The sequence below is a fragment of the Neolamprologus multifasciatus genome, chromosome 20 (genome assembly GCF_963576455.1).
Source record: "Neolamprologus multifasciatus chromosome 20, fNeoMul1.2, whole genome shotgun sequence".
Taxonomy (NCBI): Eukaryota; Metazoa; Chordata; class Actinopteri; order Cichliformes; family Cichlidae; genus Neolamprologus; species Neolamprologus multifasciatus.
In genome coordinates this window covers 24,823,546-24,842,582 of record NC_140458.1, presented here as the reverse complement: position 1 = coordinate 24,842,582, position 19,037 = coordinate 24,823,546, and the positions used below count along the sequence as shown (strand labels likewise).

General features: G+C 40.6%; 1 protein-coding gene across 8 annotated transcripts in view; it reads right to left on the bottom strand.

The window, feature by feature from the left end:
- Positions 1 to 19,037, bottom strand: part of agrn (agrin) — a 257,822-nt gene that overhangs the window by 190,096 nt on the left and 48,689 nt on the right. For 6 of the 8 annotated variants that reach the window (XM_085147100.1, XM_085147104.1, XM_085147106.1 and 3 more), the window contains exon 3: positions 3,940 to 3,960. The exons of the other annotated variants lie outside the window; for them this stretch is intronic. In XM_085147100.1, coding sequence (XP_085003226.1) covers positions 3,940 to 3,960 — 21 coding nt within the window. The remainder of the gene's footprint in view (positions 1 to 3,939; positions 3,961 to 19,037) is intronic. 8 annotated transcript variants of the gene reach the window in all.

The following is a 19,037-nucleotide window of genomic DNA, read 5'->3' as shown; positions in this document are numbered from 1 at the left end:
AAGTTCTGCACTGAATAACACATGCCGAAGGCTGATTTTGACCAAAGGTACAGTAAAGGACTCTATTCGACAATAGTCATTCCAGCACTCCATTCCAGCACTTTACATAAACAACAGCCCACTGTAGAGCAGCGAAGACAACACAGTTAGAATGTATTTAGCTTCAAAACACCAGCACCTAAACAACACTTTAGTAATGATGGCTTTCCCTAGCATTGCATAAGAGGCTGTTCTTCACTGTGGGAGATATAATGATAACAACAAAACAACAGGACACTCCATTCAGACTTTTAATAAGCATTTCATGGATATACGCATATCAACAATGAAAAGTCACAAGTTTAGTCCTTAAGTTTCTGCGCTATTTCAAGAGGATATCTAAGGAATAGTTGAAACAGAAGGTCAGGATGGCCTTGAATTCAGGGAGGGTTTTTTGACTGGTACTTAAGGATACCTCCCATCCAAGAATGAGCTCCCTATGACCTCAGGGAGAGAAGGAAGATAGGATGCAAAACCAGATAAGGAATGAGAGAACCTTGATGGGGTGTATTCCCAGTGATAAACAGACCATGATGACAAGGACAATATGGACTTTGAAAAAAATGTTAGTTAACCTGTTTTGGAAAAGGCGTTTTCACTCAAAACAGAGCAGATCTCCCATTTAACCTACATGTTATCTCTACATCGGATATCAGATGCCATACAATTTATTCCTCCTCACTCAGACTATCTAACAGGTCCTCAGGTGGTCATCTGTTTTTCTAACTATTCAGAAAATGCTTTACTGCTTAAGCAACTATCTCCAACTCTTTAAGCCCAGTGGTCATTTATTTCTAACCCTTTCCTTTCAACAAAACTAGAAAACCTCCAAGGTCCTGATGAAAGAGGGCAAAAAGAAGACCTACAGGTTCTCTCGCCGGTAGCTATCGATTGTGTCTGTGCAAACAATACAGTGTTAAAGCTATACAGAAGTGAAGGAATCTCGTGGCCACTTATCCATCTGTACAATGAACGCTATTACTCATGCAGCTTATCATTTAAAACTAATGACATCAATTCTCTAGGGGACAAAAACCTGAAGAGCCACAAGCTACAGGACTTAACCCTGTAAATCTCATTACTGCACAGACTGACCTCCCAAATCAGACAGCAGGTAATTGCACACTCTTGCATCTGAAAGTCACATTAAAAGCCCGATAATGGCTCTCTGACTCAGAATAAAAGGAAACATCAGAGTGGACAAGAAGAAGAACAACGAATCTCTCTTTGGCAAAGAAAGGAAATTGGTACCTGCTTGATTCATAGCAAGGTCCACAAAGGATGCACTCTCCAGATCGCATTCGTTGTTAATGGTGTGCTACTTGTGAAAAGGGCAAAAATACCTGTTTCTTGATGAATAGGGCTGCTTGAGAAAAATGCTAGGTGTGGAGATAATAAGGGTCCGCCGGTGATAAAAACCCACACAGTTCACAGCTGAATGGGCTATTCATGTGCCATCAAGCACTGTGATGAAGCAATAAGAAAAACATTTTGTCTAACAAAGCAGATGAGACTGAGGTCCAGTAAATGGTCAAATGTAACACAAGTTAGGAAAAATAAAACATGATGGACAAGGTTCTTTTGCTTCATTTGAATTTTGAACAAATTAAAATCAAGCAGAAAAAAATTGTTAGATAAAAGAACGTGACATATAAGACTCACTATGAACAATTCAAAGCACACAGAATGAAATAAAACAGAAGAAAGATGCTGTAGTAGTAGTCAGAACCCAACGGGTCCCACAGAAACCCAGTGGGATCAGTTGGGAATCTGAAGCAGGCGTGCCAGATCTCCATATTTAGAGTGATTAAAAAACTCTGCTGCATTTGTTTATTCAGGTTAGTTCACCTAGGCCAGTTTGAATGTTGTCATTAAAGCCCCCGAATCCATGCAGTCTTTGGATTACAGCTAATTTATATTTTACATAGTTCAAAGAGGCATGTGCTGTATCGTACACCATAATGTTATTGTCTCAAGCAGAGTTTAATGAGACTATAAAAGTAGGGCTGTGCAATATGACCAAAATCTTATATCCCGATATAAAACATCTATTGTCCGATAACGATATAAATCACAAAAATTTAACATTTTCTGTAAATTCTGTGAATCTCGGGTAGCTGAAGTGCTTCCAGCTGGGCGTTGTGTATCTGGAGTCGAGTGTTTTACCGATGCATGAAACTACACATTTTTAGACATAGGTTGTAACGGCCGCCGTTTTCTTTGCGGCGTGCTGCAGGGAAAAGCCTGTTCTAACGTTTGAGTCTAAGGTTTATTTTTTAGCACCTGACGGCTTTTTTTTGCTTCTCATCGGTAAATACTCTGCATACTATTTCCCGTGATTCAGTTTATTTTGAGAAGTCTCAACAGGATCTTGAGCTTTATTGTGAAAGGTTTATGTGGAAAATAAACAAGCGGACACGTGATGGTTTTACCATCGTTGTTGCTAACCACAACGCATAAAAACAGGCGCTTGTCCGTCCGTAGTGTGGTTATATTAAATATAAGAGAAAGAGAGAACTTTAAGAAATTAATACTACAGTGACCATCAAAACGATGAAAAAATATTGCCGTAAACAGTTTATTTTGCAACACCACAAAACAAACGATAGCGTATAATGAAAAGATAGACATTTTTATATCGTCATCCGATATATATCGTCATCCGATATATATCATTATATCGAACAGCCCTATATAAAAGCATCACAGCAAAGAGAAGAGCAGGATAGAAACAGCAATGACAAATTTTGGCTTCTGTGAAAACTCTGCAGTTCAACCTCATTTGGGAGTAGGCGATATAAGTTTTAGTCTCAGCTGTCACATGTGCTTGTTTGCAACAGCTTTCTTGAGCTGGCTTGTATAGCAGTTAATGAGATCCCGAAGGAAACCGGTGTTAAGCAGGTCAGAGACTGCTGCAAGCACCAGAACATTCATAACCACACTATGGATGACCTTTGACCTCACTCCTATCCTTGTGCTGGCTATATAATTTTGTGAAAGTCTAAAGCCTCACTTGAGGGTTACCCAAGCGAGGCTAACCCATATTCATGCACAGCCATCTGCGTTTTTTTTTCCATGCATGTGTAAATTACAACTGAATGTTGTAATGCTGTTCCTACCAGACATTAGGACTATTTAACTGCCCTGCTTGCTTTAACCTGTCCAGCTGTCTATGCAGGCCGTGTAAGTGGCTGCTTTACTTGCATCCTGAAGCACATTTTTAAGCTTCCAGTCTATATTCCTGCAGTGACAAGCCAAAATGACTGGGCTGTCTGTATAGACAGCACTGGCATTACATCTTTTTGTGTCTATATACGCAGCTTGACACAACAGTAGCAATCTACGACACCAGCCCTATACCGCATCAAATTACAAACGTATAACATGCATGAAATGAAAGACTGAGGCCCTTAAATCTCTCAGTAAGTAAAATTACCAGGTACAGAAGGGCAAATTGCAGAAATGTTGTTCACCCATGCAACAGGTGAGCACAGTCACAGCACCCTGGTCCCTGTAAGAATGTATGCACAGTCTACATTCTGTGCATACACAGAATGTAGACTGTGTACAGTCTACATTCTGTACACAGTCTACATTCTGTTACAGTCTACAGATAATACAGTCTATTATCACTGTTGTACAGTGATAATAAAGAATGGGATAGGGGATGAGATAATCCTTGTCATATTAAATAGGATACAAGTTACTTTACCATTCATGCCTCTGACTGATAAAAGTTATCATTACCAGCCTGTTTTTTCCTCAGTGACAAAGACCCTAAACACTCTGAATTCCTAAGGTTGCACTTTAATGGTACTGTCCTTTTACTGCTTTTCTCCAAAGGACATATGAAAATAACTCAGCTGGGAGCAAAGAAGCCATAGATAAGCATCTACTTACCTGCAACAATATATTTGTGAGCTTCAGTATGCAAAAGAGGGAGAAAAGAAGGAGGAAAAAAGCAGTGAGTGATTAGATTGCAAGCCAAGCATAAATTCCATGCTTTTTTGTATGTGTATTTTTTTTTACATGGATAAGCCTAAGGTGGATTAGTGTCATGAAGCTGATGAATGAGAATGATGATGAGTAATAAGTAAGTAATGCCCACTGTTTATGGCAAAACATGCATATCAGTCTTAGTGGAAACAGATGCCAAGAAAGTTCCAATATATAGAATGATGCGAATCTTGCATGTACTTTGAATAAGCAGCACAAAGCTTTGGGCCTTACACTGTCAGCAAAGTCCAACAATCACAACGACAGAATGCCTGCAACAACCCACTTTACTCATGAGCGAATCACTAGAGACATGCAAAATAATACATTTTACTCCTCTCCTCTCACACACAAATGTCAATCTGCTGATGCAGATTGAGGAGGAGCAATGTTGACGAGGTCTACGAGAGGCTCATGCATAAAAGATGGGCTGAGCAAGGCTGGAAGAGGGAGCGACTGACTGGGGAATAGCACAGAAACCACAACTCCCTCCATCGATTACTAGCCAGGCACTCATGGAGATATTCTGTCCATGTCTGAGCTATATGTTGGCATCAGATCAAATTATGTTCTCTTCCAGGAAACGCAGACAAAATGCTCCTGTTTGTGGGTCATGACCTTTGCACCAAGCCTGCGTTGCGCATTTTGCAGTGTCACCACATTTTTAGACAATTATCAAAATATAAAATGAGAATTTGAAACACTCTTTGTGATTGGGCACTCACTGCATGGTGGCTAAAGCGGCCACCATCCAAGCTACCAATCAGGCAACGAGGCTATTTCACTGAAGGTTATGTAACGATGAACCCAATAGTGCGCAGCTACAACAAAAAAAAAAAATGTAGCAGTTATTCTGCAGACAAAACAGGTGTTTTGATGAGTTTTGTCTTGGGGCTGGTATTAGGAAAGCGCCGGCTCTCCTCCTCTGTTCCGCCCTCTTGCATTTCTCTTATCCTACTTTCTCTACTCTTGTCTTGATCCTCATTATTCCAAACTGGGGTCTTTGTGGGAGCAAACGGTCTATTATCCAAAGATGGAGCTTAGGACAACTTAAAGCTTTGGAGGAGTGGCTATTTATTTGGGTTGAAAGACAGAGAAGAAGTGGGGGAGTGTGTGTCTGGCCTGGCATTCCCATATCACTTAGGCTAATGTGATTAAGGGCGAGTGAGAGAGGGAGTTCATTTAGCTCAAAGTGTGTTGTTACTAAGTGATTCACGTCAGGGAGATTCAAAGGGGGAGAGGCAGGGATACTGCCAGTCACTGGACTTCCTTGAACACACACATATGCATGGACGATCAAATAAGAATAGCAGTATGCTGCATTTTTAGTGCCTGGTGCTGAAATTAGCACGCATGAATACACACACAAAAATGTTCATTGGTACCACCCAAGGTCAGAAATGAACAAAGTCCCCATTATTCCGTTTCTTTCTTTTTTTTTTCCCTTTCTTGTTTTTCATTTAACTCTTAACACTCCCGGTTGCCCTCTGACTCACCACTACAGCTCAGCAAGTGTTTCTTTAAAAGACATGATCTGTTCCAAGCTAAAAACACGGAAAACATATATGAGGGGTAAACAGGACGACAGACTTATTTAGGCAGAAGAGGTAAGAGGTGGTGGATGCAGTGTCTCGGTGGTGCATGAAACACAGCAGATGGATCTGCTGGACTTTTGAATGGCTTTTTGCATGCTGCCACCCACATTCCCATTACACTAACAGACATTGCCTGTTAGTGGCACTTTGAACTGAGCTCTCACACACGGAAAGAAAACCTGTTCCATATTAATGAGAAGAGACAGCAATCTCTTTTGACTTAAACATCTGAATCTGCTGATCTTCTATTAAATATCTCGAAGTATTTTACATTATAGATCTTTTGCTTTTAATATAAAATGAATATCAGACTCAAAATCAGCTGAAGCAACAACAATTCTCTCTAAACCCCAACCAGTTCACCAGCAGTGCCCGACTAGAAACAGCGCACCTACTTGCCCTCTACACCTGTAAGCTCAAGCATGTTGGTGCATTTTTGTAATGGTTCTAGTCGATTGAAATAAAGGCATTTTGCCACTTGTTAAAATTACAGAGAGTGCCTGGATATGGATTCGGATAATTTTCTGTTTTCCTTTCTTATTCCCCATCTACGTGATTTAAGGAAACACTAACATTGAGGAAAATCTCCTTCCTATAGAAACTGAGCATCTTAAAAGAGCGGTTTTAAACAAGATTACAGTGAAGTTTGTTTTTAACCCTTTCACGCATAGTGGTCACTATAGTGGACAGCTATTCAAAGGCTGTTTTCTTGTATTTGTGTCAGTGTTGATGGTATACTTGCACTACATTGGACACTGATGTGTCACTCCATACACATCAGTTGTCCAAGTGTAAGTGTAAAAAAACTCTTTGAAAAGTACATGTTTAAAAAAAATGAAGTTCAAAAATCTTTTTTTCATGCCTAAAGACGAATAAATATACTTAAAAAAAATCCTGATTGAGGTTGTAAAAGTAAAACTTATCATTGCAACTTACCTATAAATCATCACGTACTTGCAACTTTGACTTGAGACAAACAACCAAAAGCCCACATCACCCAAGTTCTTCAGTTTCTCCTGGTTGCAGTATGCCACAGAATTGATTTTAAAGCCATATTATTTATTTATAAACCCGGGGATACCTTTACACCAGTGAGGAGAGGACTGCCGGTGGTGCTCAGGGCAAAATTGAAAACAAGAAGAAGCTGCTTTTAGTCATTACGCAGGACAATCCTGGAACCAACCGCTCGGTAGTCTTATAAATGACCCTAATGCTTTGTTTAAAAAAAAAACAAAAACAGACTAAAAACTTAACTAAATGCATTTAAACACATCATTATCACTCTGTCAGTAAGATTTATTTTTCACCCATGTATTTTATTCTTTGATTTCATGTATATTCTTTTAGATTCTGCTGTCTGTTGTTTAACTTTTGAATTTTTTTTTTTACTTTAAACTGATTTGCTTTTGCCTGTTTCATCCCATTTTAATGGCGCATTAAATCAGCATGTGTATATAAATCCTGCTTTATGAATAAAACTGCATAGTTTTCCCAGTGAAAGAACATGTCACACATCTTATGCTATAATAGTGTTTTTCTCTTAATGCTGTAAATTACACTGGTGAATACACAGGAAGGCCTGTGTCAACATTTGTGTATTTGTCATGAGGGAAGTGAGTATTTGGTACTCAGCTGAGATCCGCTCCACCCTCCACCACCAAGAATACTGTCCATTCTCAAGAACACCACCCTCCCACTCCCCCAAACAGGAAGGAATTTACAGACAGGAAGAAAAATGTGTCATCCCTCCCGCCTCCTTTCTTGCTCTTTTGTACCCTATCACATACCTCCCTCCATTTTCACATTGGTCAAAAAGCAGGAAATGGGAAAATACAAACTCTAACTATGGACTGGTATGTTTGTATTAAACCCAAGATCTTAACCACCTTTCCAGATGCTGATAATCCTCAAACTCTTGCACTCTCCTTCTTTGTCTTCAACTGGAAACTAGTGGTGGACATCATCAGCGAGCAAGAATGAAAAGAGCCTTTTGAGATTCTTGATTCGAAAAGACCGTTTTTGGAGATGCAGACAACATATGTGAATCTGGACCCAAGAGAGCCTTTAGGTCAGCCACAAAAAGGTCCTGGAACTGGGAAAAGGGGGAGATTTCTAAGGGACTTGGACCAACGACTGCACTTTCTCACACGCAGGACACTGTGGGTGTAAAAAGTCCTATCAGTTTCCAGCTGTGAGGTGTATACAACCCTTTCACCGTCCCCTCCTTTTCTTCAGCACTTGAATAAATAGAGGCTGAGAAATGGGCCGGAGGGGAAGAGAGCAGGGGAAAAAAAGGAGGGTAGGATCCCTTTGGTACTTGTTTACCTCGTGCAGTCCATCCTTCATGTCGCCCCAATTTACGTGGCCTTGGCAGACTTTGCCAAACAACTGCTCGCCAGAAGAATGAGCAAGAACTGCATTGGTTATTTTCACTCTGGCGGATTTATCTCAGTTGATGGGAAATTAGGAAGTGATGTCAAGTGAGTGTTACCATCTCCGACTGTCCTCGCGCCGGACCGTTTAGAGTTCTTAATAATTTATCTATTAGTTAATGCAGTGGAGTCGTGTTGGACGAGAGAAACAAGCATGCAGGCTTGTTTTCCCTGTGCACAGCGGCCACATACATTTCGCAACGAGTCATTTGCATATGCAGCGCTGTGATTATATATAAGGGAAGATAGAAATGCAAAGAGGGGTTCCCTTCGCTCAAGCAGAATCTTTTCACAATAGCGCAATTTCACGCCACGCAAATCTGCAGCTCCTCTGTGGGCCCGGGCTGCCTTAATTTAATTTTGTGTGAGGGGAGAGATTAAACACCCACAACCACACATCAAGATAGACAGCCAGGACTGACTAAAAAGCCACAAAGACAATAAACTGACACATTTAGACCAGGTGGATTTTGCCAGTTTTGTTCAGTTACATCTCCATTGATGCAACGGGCTTCATATACTCTGTCTTCAGAAATATTCGTTTAAAAGTGCAGATTATGCGATTTTAGGAGATGCCTCACAGAAACTTTCTGGAGAAATCAAAACGCTTCAATCTTTGGGACTCGTCTTGTTTCAAAACAGGAGACCGCATTAATTCAGCTCCTTATAAGGAGAGAGTGTTATCTTTGGTTAAAGGAGGGTCCAACTCCCATCCTCCTACCAACATTGTGCTCCATGTTAGGACGCTCCCTGTCAGCACTATTCCTCTGTGGTCCATTTACATCTAGGCCTGACAACCCCCAAAAGTTCCTGACATTCCAGCTGTAGCAAGACATGACCGCCTTTGCTTAAACGTTTGCACTGTACAACTTCAAGATGCAGCCTTATGTCCACCGAAGGCGAAAGCTAAAACCAAAACTTATAAACCCCTAATTTACTGAGAGCATCGGTAAACAGCTAGCCTTTATGAGACACCACCAAATTACTGGCTTATACCTTCAGCTGCAAAAAAACATAAATAACAAGTAAATGAGAACAACTGAAGTGAGCTCAGCTGTACTGAAACACAGCTGGAGGAGGCTGAACTTGTGAAACTAAATCGGTCTATCCAACCGATTCACACTTTTTATACTGTATATTCCTGATTCACCAACACTGGTGACTCATGGACACTTATTTCACAAAAAACTCAATATGTCAGTAGAGGAGTTCACAACTCAGACAGGTATAATAATGACTGCCAAAGCATATTTGACAACTGGCCTGACCTTTCCCACCTAATGCTTCTGTACCAGTGCCTCTCCTTACTCTGTGCATGGGTTAAATTCCAGTAATTTTTCTCCCTGCATAGGCAGAGAGGTATGAAACTGGACACCAGTGCAGGTAACGTCTGTCTCATCAAGGTCAAAAAAGCACAGGGAAATGAAAATTAACAGAGCGATCAATAAAGCAGCAAGTCCAACCTCGCGTCCTGTCACAGCCAATGACATCACTGAATTTTCAGCCCTGGCCTCACTTCAGTATAAGGTGTCCTATCAATAACCGCCACTTCCCTTTAAATACATCCCTCCCCCAATCAGAAACATAGCCTTTCCACCTGATCCATTAATGGCTTCTAAAGCTCTCAATGTTAAAGGAAAAGGCTTTTAATTTGGCCAGTTAACAAGCTACTACATTCATCCGCAGAGCAGGAGATTCGTGGAATGAGACAGCACCACAAATGAGAGTGTGGGCAAAATGAGAGGAAGGTAGGGACCATCAGCTATCCTACAATCCACTCAGGACCCTCTACAGGGGTGCAATTATCAAAAACACACATTAACAGAGGACAAGAACATTTGGTTGAAATCAGGCAAAAAAGTCTGATCCGATTCTTGAGACGGGAGACATCTGAACTGATGATGAGATGAACACAGGCTGAAGTGATTAGCCAGCAGGCAGAAGACGTGCGCAGGACTGTAATTGAGGAGTGTTATGTCCTTGAATGCTGACGGGTACAGGCACTCAACAGATGAGAGATATCATAATTAGCTTCATGTAAACCCACTGGCAGAGAGGACTTGCGAGATCGGGATATTGGTTAATTACGGATCAGCCTGGTGTATTTAAAGAGAAAATCTCCATTATAAAAAAAACTTGGGTTACAGTTAGCTCTCCAGTGCACCTCCTGTCATGGCTGACAGTGCAGAGTTTGTGTTAAACATGCAAGTTAATTTACAATCTTTCTACTTTATCAGTGTTTTGACATATGCAAAAGTGGATTCCAGCTTTGCCGACTATATAAATCTAGCTCTGCCAAAGAAAAGCTACATGATGAAGAGAAATACACAACAGCAATGTTTTTTAGGATTTTGATTAAATTAATTAAGTTATGTTCCCTTTAACAATACATAACAATAGAGGAGAGATTATTTTGCTTTTTCTTTTCTTTAAAAAAAAAAAATCAATCCTGTGTAGTTAAAGACTTATTTGTTTTGAGACATTGCAGTCTACATACCTTGAAATTGCAGCTGGAGCTTACAAATTTATTACAAAAAAGCCTAAGAAACACCCTTCAACTATGTTACAAGTGTTGAAGTTGCATAGTTTGTCCACCAGAGGGTATCTGGTGACATCCGTGGTGGCACCACATGGTTTGGAACTCCACAAACACAATGGCCACCTGATCTGAGCAGAGTCGGGCAAAGTAAATAAAAAACTAAGCGTATCAAAAGTTCCGAAAATCTGTTTGGGTTTTGTGTGTATGATTTTTTTTTTTAAATCCACTGGCTATTGGATGTTGGCTTTTTAAATAACTAAACTAACAGCCTTAAAAAGTTGTTATTAAGCTGAAAATGTTGTCCGAGCATGAATGCAGAGCACTTGATGGTTTCTGAATTGTGCTAAAATAACATTTAATAGCAGTTATTGTTTGTACTTTTAATGAAAGTACCACGCCTTTAACTGAGGCCCAGCCGACTTGTCAGTAAAATCCATAAAAGTCAAGGTCTTCACTCATTGGACTCGCTATTCTCCTGTGAAAGAAACAGAATGGGATGTGGACAAAGCGGTCGTTTTTGTCTTGTGTGGGCCGAGATAAAGTAGTCAGTGAAAAGGTTGCCATCCATCTTCATTCGCCTGCCATGAGCTTTAGCGACTTCCGCCCCCAGTGTAGCCTGCATCTTTTCTGCTCTTCTTGTATGTGTGTGTGAGTATTGTACATAGATAAGAGGTTAATGAAGTGCATCCACCTTTGTCCCTTCGCGAAATGAAAGAGACTTCATTAAGCAGCCCAGCTCAGTGTAATTCCATCCTGGTAATACATGGACGAATATAAAGAGACACCTGAGGATGGCATTCATAGACGGAACAATGACAGAGAAGCCTGCGCACGTCCACAGATACGTTCAAGCTCCTGTTAAAATGGCACTCAGGTTTAAATTCAAGTTACAATTCTTTAACAGGTCCATCTGAGTAAAGGTTACGTGAATGTTCTTAAAAGAAATTCTGAGAAAAGTTGAAAGAGAGATATCACAATTGTGACATCAGTACCGTGTCCCGTGTCTCTACCTCTTCCTCTTCCTCATCCCAGTCCACCCCCTCCCCTAAACTATTACCTCTTTCCTCCCTTCCTCCTGCTCTCCACATCCTTTCATCTCAACCTCCCACACATTTCAGGTCACCGGGGAGGCAATCGTCTTAAGTGTTCCAGCTGACAATGTGAGCTGATGAGAAACCTTCCTGTGAGTGTTGGCTGGCTAAGGTAAGCTCCTGATCCACCCTGCACAGCATACAAATGCACAAAGCAAGCTCATCTGTACCTTTCTCCTCCCCTTCTTCTTACTCAAAAAGTTTCTATCTAATCATAAGTCCACAAAGAACAGAAATTAAAGGAAGAGCCAATTCCACTGCTTTCAGAGTTGACAAACCATTGTCAAAAAATATCTAGACTGCTGAAAATCAAACCTAATAGGGGGATGGATGTAAAAGACCCATGACATTTCCTTTTTAATAATAATTTTTAAAATCTGAACACAAGGTTAAGGTGAGGGGGCGCTGTCAATGTCACTAATCTCTTTATAGCCACCTTGAAGAAGAGGTCATTACATGTATTGGCCACAAAGGCAAGGCTTTGCTGACTCTACAGACCTTTCCCATAATGCTTCGGTGACATTGGGTTAGCAATATCATCTAAAATAAAGGGCAAGGACAGTGGGTGCAGGAGAGTCAACAAATCCCAATTTACAGAAGAAAAAAAAAAGGAAAATTTCTCAAGTAGCAGTTTGTCTTTCACATTGTTAAGTTGTTTGATTTTATACCAGTGGACTTGATTCTTCCATCAAAATGAAACTGTGTCCTTCAAACCACTTTGAGCATGGCTTAGAGCAAGCCAAACTCCAAATATGACTGCAGAGGTCATGTTACGCACAAAACATATGACATTTATGAGTGACGATTGGAACCGAACTAACTTTTGGTTGCTTGACGCTGAGCTCAACGAATTAATCGTGACTTTATTTCCTCTGCTCTGACAAGTATCAGTAAACAAATGTTAAATGCCAACAGACAAGCTGAAGGCAGCAGTGGGTTACGAATGGTTTGTCACACGTCCGTTAGTTTGCATTCATTAGTGAGTAATGTCACCGTTAATCCTGTGGAATCTACACACTCCTAACCCAAACACTATGTGAAAAATTTGATTTTTACCTTCTGAAAAGGTTTTTTTTCTTCACAGGAAAAGGTTAAGTTTAGATTTAGGTTTATATCTAATCATTTTTTCAAAGGTGCCATAACTCACGCCAAGCTTAAGCAATATTGAAATTCTTTAGAGATATATTTTTATATCTTTAAAGAATTTTCAGGTGGTACATCACAGAAAGAGGGTTCTGGGTTTGAACCTGATGGCCAGCTGGAGTCCTTGTGCGTGGTGCACTCCCTGTGCCCGCGTGGGTTTCCTCCTGGCACTCTGGCTTCCTCTAACAGTACGAAGACACGCTTGTTCGGTTAACTGGAAATTCTAAACTGTCCGTAGGTGTGAATGTGAGCGTCAGTGATTGCCCCTCTCTCTGCATTAGCCCTGAGAAACACTGGCAGCCTGTCTAGGGTGTCCCCCTCTGGCTCTATGATAGCAAGGCAGCTGGGATAGGCTGGGATAAACAGTTAAGAAAATGGATAGATGGACTGTTAACAGTTTTTCATAAGCAGATTAATGATAAGCAGCATCACTGAAACTGGACATGAGCCTGAAAGCACATTGGAAAAACACTTATCTTTATGAATACTGGCCAAAAACTGGGAACGCGTCAGGTCAAATCAACGCCATCTGCTGATAAAGGCAGTGAGATGAAAGTAGTTTTGCTAACTGGATGTCTGGTGTTTCATGATCAACACACTCTGTACCAAATGTGAATTTAAATTGATCACGGCACAAACTTTGTGGGTAAGAATTGCTGTTAGTTTATAGTTCCATTTTTCTAAAACTTCTTCAGATAAATGGGAAAATTATGTGTCAAAATTAAGTTTTATGAACATTTTGATGCCTGTGTTTTAAGATGCAGCTGGCTCTTTAGAATCACCTGAACATATTGAAGAAGGAGTATAAATAAGCTTCCTTTAACATGCATGAAGCCGAACTAGAATTAAGCTGTAATTGATTTAAATTAATTTCAAATGAATTCATGCAAATACAACAAAAAATAAAAGTCTTTAAGACAGTTTAATAACACTGTTATCTCCAGTACGGTTCACTTTTCCCACATTTTCTCTCACCAAAGAAAGCCTTTCAACCGCCTGAAACTCATTTTATGCCTTGAAAAATCAAATTATATTTAATTTTCATCCAAAGGAACCCATAGCTCATAAAATGAAGCGCTCTCTCTCTCTGCTGGGATTTAGGACTGCAAACACTCTATTAGCAAACATGGCCAGCCGCTTGTATAATGGACAAGGATAGGGATGTATAATCAGCCTAATTGGCTCTGGGTGGATTTAATAGCGTCACAGAATAGTCATGTCACGAACCACTAATTAAATGCTGTAATCAATATGCCGCCTCATATACTGAGCTCCTGATGCGGTGTCTAACAGCCATGCCTGAGGGTTAGAAAGAGGACGGCGTGTGAGAGTTCATTCCTTCATGTAGGTACGTGCATACGTGCATGTGTTTGCGTGTGCGTGGTGGTCTGGTGGTGTGTGTATGTGTGTGTGTGTGTGTGTGGGGGGGGTTATCAAGTGGTGGAGCAGGTGTGCAGACAGGAACCGTTTGATCTAGCTGGACAGATCCACTGAGCCTGACAACCTGTACACCATTTATATGAGGGCGAACTCAAGGCTCTGCGCTTGATAAGATTTTAGCTGGTCTTTGGATAATTCTCCTAATACCTGCAGGTCAAATGATTATTATTTTCATCAGTGGATAATGTGTCCATTATCTGTTTTGATCCATTCACTAACTGCAACTGTCCAATGATCAATCAATATTCTCTAAGTAAATTAACTGTGTTTCTTCTTAATGTAAAGTTTGTTTATTTTTTAACATGTAGCTTGTTACTATCTGGACCTGCATCCTCAGATGTCTTCTTTTATCTGATAACTCTGAAGTAAACCATACTTAAACTGTAATGACACTGAACAGATAAGCACAATAATCCTGCAGTGGAAGTTTGAAGTTTTGCTTAAAGAATCACTGTAATGATAACTCACTCTCAAATACTGCTTGACCCAAGCACTTTTCTTCCATTTAATGCCCTACATTTGTGTAAGCTCCATCAGTTAACGACTGGAAAAGACGGGATTGCATTTATGACATCTTACAAGAGTCCAAAGATAAAATGCGGCTTTGCTTTCCCACTACATTCCTGAACATTAAGGGAAGTTTCTTCTGACCCAAATAAAGCCTCAAAAGATGAAAACAAAGTGGCTATCAAACTGTTTTTGTTAGCGATAAAGCATGTGATGCAGTGAATGTCAAGTCCTACTCTTCTGTGCCTCAAATTTTTATCCTTTTTGTGTGTTTTTTATTATGAAAACAACCCCGTACAACTGTATTTTTTCAGATCTACTGGATCCATCCACCAATCACAGAATCAGCATTGATTCGGCACCAGCTGGATCTTTAAAAACCAATGTTGGGACACAGTCAAAATCCATGGCTGGCCTCATGCTGCACTGTTTCTTAGGCCTACAGACAAACCACAGCCTTATTTAACATCCATTAGCTTCCCAACTTTCAACAGTAAGCAGCACATGGTCCAGATATAGCAGAAATTCACTTGTTTCTTTTGGCTCTTCCAGCTGCTTGAAAGATGAGAGACAGAATTGCTCCCAAATGTCCCTCTTCAAAGTGAAAACTGTGGTCCTGAATCTTCTCGTCCTGTATAAGTCCCAAATGACAGTTCCTTTTTCATGTGACATATGTAGCTTCTGAAAGAAATGCCTCAACATAAAAAAACACACCTGTAGCCTTTTGTGACAGCATTAGCGCACAAGTAGGCTGCACCACTGACTTCATTCCCCATAATCCCTCACCTCAGTTCAGTCATTGGCTCTGACCAGCTTGCTGTGGCCTGGGAATGAGGGCTTTGTTTCAAACACACAGATAATTCAGTTAGGGACAGCAGAAGGTAGCAGAGGGATGTGGGAGGATGGTATTGAGTGTGTCTGTGTTTGTGTGTGTACATAAATTGGGTGAGGGTATTACCCTGCAAATCTCCAAACACAGAGACACACACACACACACTGGCTGGGGAGCCCCCTTGCCCCAGTATTTTTGGGCTTCCTTCCAGTTTTACATCAGCAACCACCCCCATCTGCCCGCCACTCTGAGCACCCAACAATGGGCACCTATGTTCCCACAGGGAGACCAAGAGATGCTGCTAGGGCCTTTCTCCACACAAACACACACACGTGAATAAAAACACATACATAACGGCATGGTGAGCGTGACAAGGACCACAAGGAAATTTGACTGTGTGTATCTGCTTTCTTGTGTTTCTTCTCTTCCAGTATGATGTAACCCGGCAGGACAAAAACAGTGAATGAGGAAAACAGAGCCAGGGCTCCAAATTCACACACACACACACACACACACACCCCTCGCTCCAGACGCCATCTTTCACAAGGTGAGATCTTTTTTATAGATGGGCCACAATAAAGAACAAGACAGCAGGACTATTGTAACCACTGCTGGTGTTTGTGTAGAGATATAGTTAGCAGAATGTTTAGGTTCTCTATTATGCTCAAGTCTCTGAGTCAAGAGCAGCCATAAAGCAAAGTAAAATGGGAGCTGTCAGACTTGAGAATTGGAATTCAGGGCAGGATAGCGCCGCCAAAGACATCTGGTTAAGCCATTTTTGTGAGTTGAGGGATTAGGTTACATTCTAAGCATCCACAGGGGGGACAGTGCAGAAATTACAATCCACCTATCTACGAAAAGTGAAACAGACAGGCTGCGGTGAGGAGCGGCCAGCACGTAAAAGGAGCCGCAACAACAAAGACAACGACAATGACAATATACTGCATAACTGTTGTGTAGTTCTCGGAGATTTCTTTTCTTGAAGCTATTAAGAAAGGTTTAAGATCAGTACCTGGTCATGGAGGATGGATGTCCTCCTCAAGGACATCTCAGCGTGATGTATGCATGCTGACAAGATGATTTAAACCTTAGACATCCACCTAAAAACATGGTGTCTCTTTCCAAGATGTCACGCCACAACCACTAAGTATTTCAGCACAACCAAGGTCTCAACAACTGAACATTAACTATGTGTTGACAGTAATGGCAGGCACTGAGAGAAAAATATGTTGCATGACTGTAAAACTTTGTGGTACAGAGATTTTATTAAGAGTCATTTGGTGTATCAGAGAGTATTTTATGGGGAAGCTTAAAGTATTAACTTTCTGTAGAAAAAAATAAATGTTCAAAGATGTCAGAGCCAATAAACACCTACGGTTTGACAATCATGTTGCAGTACTATTTAGTGTCATTGAACTGTATGTTACCAAGGTATCAAGACTAAGGAACAAAGAAGTGTTTTATGGATTTTTAGTGCACTACTAGAGTCTAATATGGAAATGATAATAAAAACAGATCAGCAAGGTAACCTCAAATATAACTTTATAGCTCAAATTTATGGCCTATGTATCAATCTCTCGATTGCTTTCTAGCTAGGTAGATTTTCATGTGAGTTCGTACACATATTGTTCAAGAGTTATAACATTTGAAAAAGTGCAATGGTAAACAGGAATGGATAAGATTCACCTTCAAAGTAAATGTTGTGCTTTCACTTTGAAGGCAAACTGTCTCTATTTCTATTTTGTGTTGCACTTTTCACAGTTTAACTACAGCCAGGAGAGCGGCCTGCAAGTGTTTGCAGACATGTCCACCATTCTCATTAAAACTACAGGCGACTGGAGAAATATGCTAGCTATCAAAGAAATCACAAGGAGGTTTTGATCATCAACCTCCAGCAACCACTTACAACCAGCTGAGGAATGAACAGTCTCTAAGCCTGTGTGCCTGAGACCTCATTCACATGATCCTACATGTGTGACAATCACGGTGAGAAACTAAAAAAGCTGACTAGACAGATGTGACAATTAGTTATTTTATATATCCCATTGCTCGCAGTTCAAATGATGAAATAATCATAAAGAAATAATATTAGTAATATTACTAAAATGAATAATATCATGTATAACAGATATATGCATAGGTTATGACTCTCATACAGCTATATATTTATAGAAAAGACGGATGAAACCTTCGAACTGGAAAGTGAGCCCACCTTAAGCTTGCACTTTTCTAGCTGACAGCAATGGTTAAAGTCTGCGATTGCAAAAACAAGGTTAATGTACATGTGTATATATGTCTAAAGAAAAACCATGAGCTTTCTGGAGAGCTTATAGTCCCAGTCACTACTTTCTAGTCCTTTTCAGTAATGATGTGTTTATTTTGTGTAATATGAATTAGAGCACTATAGATTGGGGTATGCTTTAGTGTGATGACAAGCCATTACCCTGTCGCCATGCAGTGTCATTGGGTTCTCTGTCACATACTCCCCTTGGTGGATGTGTTCAGAAGCCAAAACAAGAATACACCGTGAACAACAGTCATACTTTGCTAAAATATCTAGCTGTTCAGTGCGAAACTGATGCAATCTATGGTCATGTGACATGTTGGCAAAATTGTGCTGACTGCATCCATCTGTAAATATAATCGATGGGTACAACACTCAGGGAAGTTCTGAACATATCACACTTTAAAGTGTCAACCAAAGCAGCGAGCCATCAAAATAACAGACAAATGGTGCCAGCCCTTTCCTCTGGAGTGGAAGTCGCATGTTAGATTCCCTCCCAGTATCCAGTACGGGTGCTGGCTGGGCCTGCCATGCCAAAAGACACCAAGCCCTGGAATGGTGCGGCTACATCTGCAGCCTGTCCGCAGCTCGGACACGACGCATTTCACTGCATGTTGTACTCTGTATAATTGTGTGTGTGACCAATAAAGCTTGTTTCCCAAAAAAATAAAAAATAAAAAATACATGGAAAGGTCAAGCAAATCAAGCAAATACATTAATGTAGAGAGTTCTTAACCAAAGCTTTGAATAAAGCTGTTGAATTACAAATGTGCAACTGTGACGTGTGTGGGTGATGGAAAGAAGAGAAGAAAAGCTGATAGAGACTGAAAGAAAGAAATTCAAATCCATGTCCAAGTGATTAGCTGTAAAGTTATGCCCATTAGGCAAATGATGATTATTGGCTGCTCATTATTAGGCTATTACGGCATCATTAAAATGACATTAGTAGCCCATTTTGCGTCGAGAGCATTTAGACACAAACACATCATGAGAAAATCCCGCCTATAAGAATCGCTCGATCTAAAGACACACAATTTACGCTCGCTGTGATCTCACAATCAGAGACAGAAGAAGAGATAGAGAGGAATGTAGGTGCAGGCTGACACAGGATCAGCTTCGGACATGTATGGGCTTGCCTC